Source organism: Acanthochromis polyacanthus, chromosome 17 (assembly GCF_021347895.1).
Source record: "Acanthochromis polyacanthus isolate Apoly-LR-REF ecotype Palm Island chromosome 17, KAUST_Apoly_ChrSc, whole genome shotgun sequence".
Lineage (NCBI taxonomy): Eukaryota > Metazoa > Chordata > Actinopteri > Pomacentridae > Acanthochromis > Acanthochromis polyacanthus.
In genome coordinates, this window is record NC_067129.1 from 22,043,348 (window position 1) to 22,055,868 (window position 12,521).

The 12,521-nt window shown below is 41.0% G+C and overlaps 1 protein-coding gene across 3 annotated transcripts in view; it reads left to right on the forward strand.

The window, feature by feature from the left end:
- robo3 (roundabout, axon guidance receptor, homolog 3 (Drosophila)) overlaps positions 1-12,521 on the forward strand; it is a 221,452-nt gene that overhangs the window by 165,871 nt on the left and 43,060 nt on the right. For all 3 annotated transcript variants that reach the window (XM_051937149.1, XM_051937150.1, XM_022195782.2), the window contains exon 7: positions 8,930-9,054. In XM_051937149.1, coding sequence (XP_051793109.1) covers positions 8,930-9,054 — 125 coding nt within the window. The remainder of the gene's footprint in view (positions 1-8,929; positions 9,055-12,521) is intronic.

Consider the following 12,521-nt stretch of genomic DNA (forward strand, 5'->3'; position numbering starts at 1 on the left):
TCAACAACCCTGACACGATACAAGATCCCTTATATTGGACCTCAGGATTTACAGCGCCGCTAAGTAAATTTTGTTCGAGGAAGTTTGATGTCTGCTATATTCTGCAAAACCCTAGATTAAGTTGAGTACCAACATTTTTATAGATGTTCCCTCATTTGATATTCTGAAAATGTAGCCGGAGACCACTGTTCTAACATCTCAGTCCAAAATCTTCCATATGTATTGAATGTGGTTAAGATCAGATGACTGCGAAGGCCATCGTATATGATTCACATCATTTTCATCAAACTAGTCAGTGACCCTTCATGTCCTATAAACGGTGTCATTGTCATCCTGGAAGAGACCATTGTCATCAGGACAGAAACGTTTGATTGTCACTCATCTGTACTACCTGCACTGCCACTAAGCCTTGGCACTGGATTTCATTTCTGAAGTGTGGAATTTAAAGTTTTGAGATAGTGGGTCTGAATCAGACTACAAGCTTAAAAATGGCCCAATGCAACAAGCGCAGGATGAGAGGATGGAAAATGAGCATCAGGCACAGCAACTTGTGGAAGATAATTCCTGATTCTTGGATGCCTCATGAGGCCACTAGTGTTACGTGTATATAACTATGTGAATGAATGTAGCCACGCTGTCAGATAAAAACATCTGAGGTTAAGAGTCACACTTGCCTTCATACTTCAGAGTTACCACTTAACCTCTGCATGTTTTTGGATTGTGGGAAAAAGAAAATCCACTCATGCACAGGGAGAACATGCAAACTCCATGCAGAAAGATCCCGGGAAGGTGAGGACACGAACCAGGGATCTGCTAGCTGCAAGGCGAAAGTGCTAACCACCAAGCCACTGTGCAGCCCTTCTATGTATAATGTGCCTTACAATTATTAGAAGGAGGAAGTGGTGATTAAAAAGCTAAAACCTAACCCTGGAGCTCAATTAGAAATAGAGGGCAAGACTGTAAAGAGAAATTTTGTAGGTAATACTTTAAATATGACTGGAAATCAGTCCTCCTTCTTCTCGCATGCTGCAGTAAACAAGCACTCCCTATAGTGTCTAATGTGTTAAATCCCAAATTCACACTGGTCTTGTGACATTGAATAAAAGAAGAATAATGCTAAGTAAACACTGTTTTCATGACACAAGGGCAATGAAGGCAGCAAAGTTATAAAGTCAGTGTCTAATACTCCACCAAGGAACACAGTGGAGTTATGTGACAATCGGCGTACGTTTGTCCGTCTGTTTGTCTGTCAGCAACATTACTCAAAAACAGACCAACGGATTTGGATGAAATTTTAGCGGCACGGCATAACTGTAACTATGACAAGTGAACACTATGTCAGCTGCCTGCTGATGATCACATGATTGCAATCCTACTACAAATCGACCGCTGCAGACTTATCCAGACTTTCCCATTGGAAATGACACAAAGAACAGTCGATTAAATTGTGGGGATGTTTCCAAGTCTTGTCAGTTCTCACTGCCCACTACATACACACGTGGACAAAATTGTTGGTACCCCTCAGTTAAAGAAGGAAAAACCCACAATTCTCACTGAAATCACTTGAAACTCACAAAAGTAACAATAAATAAAAATTTATTGAAAATTAAATAATCAAAAACAGCCATTACTTTTGAATTGTTGATTAACATAATTATTTAAAAAAACAAACTAATGAAACAGGCCTGGACAAAAATGATGGTACCTCTATAAAAGATTGAAAACTATTTGACCAGAGTGACATGATTAACTCAGGTGTGTCATTTAATTGACATCACAGGTGTTTCCAAACTCATAATCAGTCAGTCTGCCTATTTAAAGGGAGACAAGTAGTCACCCTGCTGTTTGGTGAAAAGGTGTGTACCACACTGAACATGGACAACAGAAAGCGAAGGACAGAATTGTCCCAGGACATCCGAAAAAAAATTATAGACAAACATCTTAAAGGTAAAGGCTATAAGACCATCTCTAAACAGCTTGAAGTTCCTGTGACAACAGTGGCTCATATTATTCAGAAGTTCAAGACCCACGGGACAGTAGCCAACCTCCCTGGACGTGGCCGCAAGAGGAAAATTGATGACAAATTGAAGAGACGGATCGTTGGAATTGTATCCAAAGAGCCCAGAGCAACCTCCAAAGAAATTAAAGGTGAACTCCAAGGCCAAGGTACATCAGTGTCAGATCGCACCATTCGTCGTTGTTTGAGCCAAAGTGGACTTCATGGGAGACGACCAAGGAGGACACCACTGCTGAAAAAAACTCATATAAAAGCGAGACTGGAATTTGCAAAAATGCATGTTGACAAGCCACAAAGCTTCTGGGAGAATGTCCTTTGGACAGATGAGACCAAACTGGAGCTTTTTGGTAAGGCACATCAACTCTATGTTCATAGACTCAAAAACCAAGCATACGAAGAAAAGAACACTGTCCCTACGGTGAAACATGGAGGAGGCTCAGTAATGTTTTGGGGCTGCTTTGCTGCATCTGGCACAGGGTGTCTTGAAAGTGTGCAAGGTACGATGAAATCTGAAGACTATCAAGGCATTCTGGAGAGAAATGTGCTGCCTAGTGTCAGAAAGCTTGGTCTCAGTCGCAGGTCATGGGTCTTCCAACAGGACAACGATCCAAAACACACAGCCAAAAACACCCAAGAATGGCTGAGAGAAAAGCGTTGGACTATTCTAAAGTGGCCTTCTATGAGCCCAGATCTGAATCCCATTGAACATATGTGGAAGGAGCTGAAACATGCCATTTGGAGAAGACACCCATCAAACCTGAGACAACTGGAGCTGTTTGCTCATGAGGAGTGGGCCAAAATACCTGTTGACAGCTGCAGAACGCTCATTGACAAATACAGAAATCGTTTAATTGCAGTGATTGCCTCAAAAGGTTGTGCAACAAAATATTAAGTTATCGGTACCATCATTTTTGTCCAGCCCTATTTCATTAGTTTGTTTTTTTAAATAATTATGTTAATCAACAATTCAAAAGTGATGGCTGATTTTGATTATTTAATTTTCAATAAATTTTTATTTATTGTTACTTTTGTGAGTTTCAAGTGATTTCAGTGAGAATTGTGGGTTTTTCCTTCTTTAACTGAGGGGTACCAACAATTTTGTCCACGTGTGTATTTAGGTCATACGATTCAGTATCTGTACATAACGTACTCATGCATGACACACGCCCGTGCTCAGTGCAAGGTCATTTTGTTTGTGGGTACATCTATATTAAATGGGCACATTCTATGTTGCTGTGATTTTTGCCACAATTTTTTTACGCTTTCATCCGTCAGAAATCATACAACGACTGAAAAGCCTTGCTGAAGTACTGCGCTTCCTGAATGCTTTTCTTATTTTATGTTTGGGTTCATTATGCAGTTCGACAAAGTAAGTATGGGTCAAATACCTACAATTTACAGTGTTTTTTTTTCATTTTTAAGAGAACATTTGGTGCTCATCACACAAAAAACACACCCAAATATTCACAGACTGAGCACTTCACACTCAGACCAGACTTCCCTCCTTGAGTCTGACAGTTCTTATCGTAAAAGCTGTGGAAATTTAACTTGCAGCCCTTGTCTGTTTTTTTTCCTCCCACTTGGCATGTTAGCCTTGTTATGTGTTCTCCAGCTCTGGCAATATCCAGCATATAAAAGAAGTCTCCGGGCTCCTTTGAGACGCTATCTCAAGTGTTTCATTCTTTATTTAGACGTTCCCCAATTTACCTCCCTGACACTGCCTCCTGCTGTTATCAGTTTATGTGTCGTCATTTTTACAGACCAGGCTGTATATTTCATAAAATTGGAAAATGAAGGTGCCACAATGTTTGATAAGCAGAGTCAGTTTCTATCATTTTCAGAACACTTCAAACAGAAAAGCCTGTCATATCAGAAAGCCAGCAGGTCTGAAAACTGGATTACTGTATAAGTGACATGCAGGCATTGTTTGCGCATTTTTGTCATGTATATTTCAGCTGCTCTGTTACAATCCATATCCCTGTTTCCATCCCATGTGAGGATGCTAATGCTTCTCCCTGCCCTAAATCTAAGGCTCGGTGTCGCGCCGAGTGCACCCATTATTGCTAATTATTTATTACAGCCTCAGGCAATGTGCCGACTTGCCTCCTCAAATCAAACATTGTTATTCTCCAGACAGGGCTGTGTAGCGCACCAAAAGCGGCATTTTAATAGCCTGAATATTCCTAGCTGTCACCGAATTTGGGTCAAAGTTACGCCGTTGTGTCAGGCACGAGGGGAAAATGTTCAGGTGTTTGCAAGTTTCTGTCAAACAGCGCGCTATATGGCGTAGTTTCTCCTGCGCGTTCATTACATGTATATGTGCACAGGTCTGGAAATGCATTACATAAGAAGTGAGTATTACACTGCATTTCTTTAATATTTCAGGCCTTGCATCAGCCTTGACAGGAAGTCTCTCCTTGGGGGAAGCTGGGAAGTGAAGGCAGGGGGTTCCATATCGCTTGGCCGTGTTCACACACAAAATACGGGGATCCGTGTTTGTGAAATGACCTTTAGGGTTAGCGGGGGCTGCATGTTTGATCCCAAGACATGACCTGGAGAAGCTCAGCCAAGACCCCCGTTAGCTGTGATTTATCCTGTGGTTTGACACGTGTTCCCTCCTGCTGTGCCATGGGGCCCGTGATGGAAACAGTATGTATGTACCAATCATTAAATTAAGCCTGAACACACATCTAAAGTGTGTGATTATGTGGAGCAGGAGAGTCAGTGGTAAAGTTCTGGAAAAATTATTCAGCACTTCACAATCATATGCTTCTGGTGCCGGCTTGTTTTTCTGACACATCCCTTCAACTTTTCCCTGTTTATCTTTATTTCCAAGCTGCTTTCTCCTCATTTAAGCACTCAGTCAAACTCTGACCCGCTCAGCAAAAAATGTAGAGAAACTGACCTCATCTGAGGTAACCCATGTCTGCTAGTGTTTCGTGTGTTTTGATTTGGGCTGACACGTTCAAGTAAAAACTGCGTTTGAACTTAGCTGCAGAGAATCTAAAAGCAAAAGACTCCAGGCTTAAAGAGGCAGCATTTGAGTCACAGTGATATAGTCTGTCATGGCTGGATTTTTGTTGGTTTGTATGTTCACTCACAGATACACTTTCAGATTTGAAGAAAACACATTTCATGTATACAGTGACGACAGCATGTGGTATGTTTACGAGATTTTTAGTGTTTTTATTCGGGTTGCAAATCAGTGTTCACACAAAAACTCAGTCATTCAGTCTCTCGCATCGCTTTCATTGTGACCGTGAAAGGTTTTTTTTTTTCTTACTGTGCTTTCTGTTCGGTGGGAAGGCTCTGCTCCTCACCAACTTTCTCCTTCTCTGTGTTTCTTTCCATGCTAATGGAAAGTGAGAATAAAAGAGAAGCTTAAGATCAGGTGGAAAGATGAGAAATCAATTAGGACTGGGGGTGGGCGTCATTATGCATTCACACCCCCCTCTGTGCAGGAAGGTCTGTCACTTCACTACACAATCAATAGAAATCAAAGAGGTGTGCATGTGTGTTTCTGCGTGAACACACACACCCGCACACACCACACACACACAGTAGCATGTGGCAGCGGAGAGAAACTGAGGCACCTTGCCATTTATTTGGAGCCCCTTTCCCCTCCTGCCCTCCATCTCTGTTCAAAGACATCTGATTAGCCTGATGCTCGAGATCAGAAAGGTGACCCACAAACCTGAATTTAGGCTCCTGTGGATTCTGAGCTGGCCTTTTTGAAAGGCTCTTCACCAGCACGAGATAGATCACCGAGGGCTATAGCTTAGCCAATAAGCATCTATTGCAGGATTCATCTATCAAGGCTCAGCAAATCAAGGTCACACAGGAGCTATGTTGTGGTTCCTTCTTGGTGGAGACAAATAACCACGTTTGGCCAAATAGTTTTAGGTATTGCAGCTACAGACACTTAACTCAGCCTAAGTCAGCGTGACTGATAAATATAACATATGGATGGATGCATAGCAGATCCACAGACGAGGGAAAGGAGATAATCTTGTCACATGATGCTTGTCATCAAACTAGAATAGCTGCGTGTTTATTGCTGACTTGTTTCTATTTCATTTATTATTTTGCCAAGGAACGTGGCATAATTATGTGACCATCGGCATACATTTATCAGTCTGTCTTTCTGTCTGTCTGTCTGTTCGCAACATTACTGACAAACGGACAAACAGATTTGGGTGAAATTTTCAGGGAAGGTCAGAAATGACACGAGGACCAAATGATTTGATTTTGGCGTGATGTAGCTTATATTCTGGATCCATGGATTTGTTAAAGATTTCTGTATCATTGCTAGCCTAGCTGCGCTAGACAACCCACGGCAACGAATTTAATTCTCTGCCAGGGTGGGTCTAGTTACCCTCCATAAGGCTCGAGGCTGGATGCTCCTAAAACTGACCGGACGAATCACCATGAAGTGTAGAGTCAGAACGCGGGCGTAACGAAGTGACGACAGAGGCGTGATGATTCTGACAGAAACAACCGACACACAATAAACAGTTATCTTTCAACTCGGCTTTGGCCACAGCCCTTAAAGATTTGAAGCTAAAATTCAACTTGAAAGATAAACAAAGGACGGCACTGAAGTGTTTCAAAGACGTATTTGGACTTATGCCGACGGGATATGGCAAATCCTTAATACACCAGTTGGCTCCGCTGGTTGGGAAGCTAACGGGACTTAGCCACAATCCGCTGGCGCTCTCGGAACTACGTCAGCCTATTCGTTGCACTGATTGGTTGTATACCTACCCAATTGCTGCAGAGTGATTTGATAGACAACCTTTTAGCCTGCCTCCCTCCCTGTCGAGCGGCCCTAGACCCTTGCATCTTCAGAACATGGGTCTTGCGCGGCTAGGCTATATCATTGCGGGATAGCAGCACAGAGTTACTCTAACCATGACAACACGTGAGCACTACGTCAGCAGCCTGCTGATGATCACATGATTGCGATCCTACTACATATCGACCGCTGCGGACTTATCCTTTGGAAATGATTCGAGGAACAGTTGATTAAATTGTGGGGGTGTTTCTGAGTCCCATCAATTTCCGCCGCCCACTACATATTTAGGTGACGTGATTCGGTGTCCATACATAACGTGCACATGTATAACACACGCCTGTGCTCGATGCAACGTCATTGTCTTTGTGGGTACATCTATATTAAATGGCAACATTCAATGTCGCCATGATTTCTGATCAACAGTAACTAATGACTAAACGAATGCTGCATTTGTAAAAAAAAAATGCTGCATTTCTGATAATGCCATAAGGGGGGAATGAACAGCCTTGGCAGAGTACTGCGCTCTCTAAGTGCTTTTCTACTATATTTATTTATTTATTTATATATTTTTTGTCTTTGTATTTAAGCTTAAAGCAATGTCAGTAAATTGTTTTTTATATTCACATGCTCATGCAGTGTTTTAAGTTTCAGGGAGCCAACAATCTTGCTTTTAATTAAAAGAAATTACAAGAAATGTTCCTCGAGCATAAGAACAATCTGAAATAGCTGCTGGAATTCTATTTGTCAAGTCAGTGCAAATTTCCCCCCATGTTTCCTGAACCCCTGTGAAATTCTACCACCTTCAACTACCCTGGAGCAGCTGAATTTAGTCCCTACTCCCTCCTGGTTGAAGTGCAGTGTCTAAAATCCTAAAAATGAGAGGAATAAACAAACGCTGCACAGGCTGTGGAGAGGTTTCCATATTTTTTAACTGTATTTGTTCCTTTACTTTTGTCTGTGTTGCATCTCTTTTGAACCAGGTGGGAAGAATTTATAAAGAAGTTTTTGTCTCCCCATTAGTCTTTTGTGTACAACGAAGTTTCCCACCGACCTGCTGTCTTCCATTGTGTGTCAGTTATTACCTCAGTTTTTTTGCTTCAAAATATGGTCTGTTAAATCGAGGGATTATTTTATTTGTCTGAACAACCTCAAACCATCAATTTGAAAGGTCTTGTGCATTAACTGAAATCCCATTGTCATTGGTGCCAAAAATAATACCATTAATGTCACTGTGTATTTGAACTGTTTTATTGCCCTCCTGCCTTGACACGGTGTATTAGTACTTGCTGTTTTGACACTAAACCCTTTTGTTCAATCAGGAGTAGTGGGTTCACAGCCGCAATTTACTATTTGGACAAACGGAACATTTAGACATTTAACTCAAGGTTAAAATGAAACAAACGAATAACAGCTTGACTATTTTATCAGCAGGTATCAGCTGCCAAAAGGCTGCTGACTTTCACTCTTCTCAGTGAACAATGTGCATACTACCATTCAAAAGTTTGGAATCACTTACAAATGAACTTATTTTTGAAAGAAAAGCATTTTATTCAATGAAAATAACATTAAAATTAATCAGAAATGTAATCTAGGCATTGTTAATCTGATAAATGACTATTCTAGCTGGAAACGGCTGATTTTTAATGGAATATCTACATAGGGCTACAGAGGAACATTTCTAGCAACCATCACTCCTGTGTTCTAATGCTACATTGGATTTATGTTGTAAACAAAATAAGTTTTCATCTTCATTATTAATCTACAATGTAGAAAGCAATACAAATAAATGATAAACACTGAATGAGAAGGTGTGTCCAAACTGTTGACTGGTAGTGTATGTATCATGTGTTTTTGTGCCTAAGTGTGTGTGTGTGGGGCGTGTATTTGTGTGTGAGTGTGTCTGAGAGATAAAGAGAGGGAGAGCTTGAGACAGTTGCCAGTCATGAGTTGTTGTCATCACTGATTGCTTTTCACACCTTAATGGTCTCAACCTCACTACTGGCACATTCTCACTGCATTGAGCTCAGGGCTCGCTGATGTACACAAGGAATGGTTCATTAACACTTCCTTTCAGTCTGGCCCTCATCGCCATGTTTTTTCAATTCTCTGTGTTGCAGTGCCCCCTCAGATCGTGGTTCGACCCCGGGACCAGATCACAGCTCCGGGTCGTACAGTAACCTTCCTCTGCGGCACGAAAGGAAATCCTCCGCCGGCCGTTTTCTGGCAAAAAGAAGGCAGTCAGGTGAGAAACGTCCTGTAAGATGTATTAAAGTGGACACTGAAACACATTCTGTTTCAAATGACTCTGCCCACTGAGGCGTCCCCCAGGGTCTCATGGTCAATTTGCATCTGACAGTTGAGAGATTGGAGCACGGTGCTTAAGTGGTAGGGTTGGCTAATGGTTGACAGGGCTTCTGCTAGTGAATTAGGCAATTTTACATATAGGCCACCTTACAGGAATATACTATATATATCATATGGATACCTTTGCATGGAAAGTTAGTCAACCATGAATCATGCATCAAAACCCAGGCAATACCTGCAGTATAGTACAACTTTATTTTAAATTTTTCATCCTGTGGCCTTCCGTGGAGCTTGGACCAAATTAGGTGTCACATTGCATCCAACAGTTGACACACAGTTTATCTCACACTCAGTTTAGCAAATTGGTTGGATTAAAATCACACAACCATGTCCTAACATTAATAAAACCCACACGTGTATGCCGTTATGACTGCTATGCTTCCTGTTTACAGGAAGTTGACAAGTTTTTAGATATACCTACAGTACCATTCAAAAGTTTGAGGTCAGCCAGGCAATTTCATGTTTTCCATGAAAACCAACACTTTTATTCATGTGTTAAAATAATTGCTCAAGGGTTTTCCAATCATCAATTAGCCTTTCAAAACCATTAGCTAACACGATGTAGCATTAGAACACAGAAGTGATGGTTGCTGGAAATGTTCCTCTGTACCCCTATATAGATATTCTATTAAAAATCAACTGTTTCCACCTAGAACAATCATTTACCACATAAACAATGTCTAGACTGCATTTGTGATTTATGTGATGGTATCTTCATTGAATAAAACTGATTTCCTTTCAAAATAAGAACATTTCGAAGTGACCCCAAATTTTTGAACAGTAGTGTAGCTAGTACAGTGTGTGCCCTGCAAGGACTCCTCATTACATAAATGCTGTAAACAGTATTTTTGTTGTTTACTTTATCCTCATGGAAATAGAATAAATTATCGACACTACAGTCAGTATAATGCTCTACGATTCAATGGCATAACCCTGACCATTGAATTTATGAAAAATTTATAAGATTCATGGAATTTTTTCAAAATGTCTGTAATGGAAACCAACTTGAAACAAAAAGGATGTATTTATTTGTTCAGGTTTACATTAGACGACACTCAATCAGCCCAGTAATACATATTTTTCCCAAGGTTTTCAGTTTGTAAACGTATTGCAATGATCTTGGTACTATGTATATTTTGAAACGCTTTCATAGAGTCTTGAGGTATGATTCTCATTTGGAGTCCGAGAGGTCCCGGATTCAAATCCTGGACGAGCCCCCACTTGTTACAACCCGGGTAGCCGGACCATAACAAAAGAAAGTGAAACAATGCGGAGCTCCAGAGTTTCATTCGTGATTTATTTTGGAGGAGGCTTGTTTAGAAAAAAATACAAAAGTGAGGGGGTTACAAAGTAAATGGGTGTTGCTGAAACCAAACAGAAAGTGAGCTCCACACCACTACCGGGTGTAAAGGCAGTTTTTTTAAAAATAAATTGGAAGTAATTCCAAGCCCAGGGTGTGTTGTGCAGAAATGCAGTGCATAAAAACTTGACATTATTTCAAATCTTTAAAGCTAAAGATTAATCCGTCCGGAAGGTTTAACTACAGTTTGAATGGGACAAGTGCAGGTCAAATCAGCTTCCACTGTAATACATGAAGGCAGAGGCAGTGCTAGCACTAGAGCAATATTTAAGAAAAACAACCCTCTCATTCATTTTAGTGACATAACTAAATTATCACAACGGGATCACTGGTGAGGGCCAAGCTAATGAAAACAGGAAATGCAGCAAATCAATTCTGTAACATAATGCAGTGTAAAAAAAAAAAAAGGGAACAAAGTTTAATATAATAATACAATTACAACGTGTCACTTAACTATATTTTTGCTACTTTGTGGTATGAGCTACTTTTGTTGATCAAACACTGACAGTCAAACAAAAAATGTTCTAAAGATAGCTTCATATATTGTTAGTCTGCTAATTTAAGCTGGTGTCTTTGCATGCCGCTATATAAAACATATGCTTTCAAGTCATCCCACATCTCTTCTCACTGTCATGTTCTTGAATGTCATCCTTTTTTATCACACACACACACACACACACACACACACACACACACACACACACACACACACACACACACACACACACACACACACACACACACACACACACACACACACACACACACACACACTTCCATACAAACATGATTTTCCATCATCCACACAGGGTATGTTTCTCCAAAGTGTGAGTCTGCACAGGCCTGCATGTCTTCAGTAGTGTGTGTGTGTGTGTGTGTGTGTGTGTGTGTGTGTGTGTGTGTGTGTGTGTGTGTGTGTGTGTGTGTGTGTGTGTGTGTGTGTGTGTGTGTGTGTTAAAGAGAGAGAGAGAAAAGGCCAGCCTATGATAAGCATTGCAGCCTGTTGGAATGCGCTGAAAGGCCTGATGAGAGTGCGTGGGTGCCTGTAGCATGGCTCCCAGGTACAGATTAGAGGCGGGGAGAGCGAGATTGGAGGAGGCCTGGAGAATGTGTGTGGGAGAGGGAGAACAAGTGAGGAGGAGAGATAAAGAGGAGAAAGCATGGAGGAGAGGAAGTATGTGGGTAGGATGCTGGGAATGGTGGTTGGATATTCGGTGAAATGTGCTGGTTTTACCCAGTGGCACATGAAAAATAAAAGCAGGGACGATCGGTGATAAAAATTCTCTGTTGGTATTGTATTATTTAGTGAAAACTAACAGAGCTCCTCTGGGCTCTAGTTGCTATGTAGGCCACATGTGTAAAAAGGTATGTTCCACTGATAAAAGTTAATACTACTGAAGTTCTCACAAGCGGTGGCTTCTTATCAGGTTGCACTCATGGGCTTTTGACTTACTGGTTGAAACTGAACATCTGAGGACCTGCATAATGGAGGTATATGAAGTTACAGCCACACTGCACCACATGGACTCTTGATCTTTTTTTCAGTACTGAGTGCCCACCGAGGACCAGTACTGGAAATTAGTTCTAGGAAACAATATTTTGTTGCGGTGTTCTCTAATAAAAAGTTTATGCCTGCTCAGTGGTTTACCCCCCATTGCTCACTTTTTTAAGTGTTTGGTTTGGTTTCATTCCATTTTGTGTGTTTATTTCTTGTGAGTTTCTTAATTTGAGAACACAAACAGATTCAATATTCTTTCAAAGCTGAATCAGCCATTTGAATGCCACGACTTAGTGGATATGTCTCGCCATGGTCGGGCACTGCTGTCTTTGTTATTGTCTTTACACTGCATTCAGATATTGTTGTCTGAACAGGGATTTTTTTCATGTGATCCTCAGAAACGGACTAATGGATTTGGATGAATTTTTCAGAAATGACACAAGAACCAAGTGATTAGATTTTGGCAGTGATGTGGCTTATAGTCTGG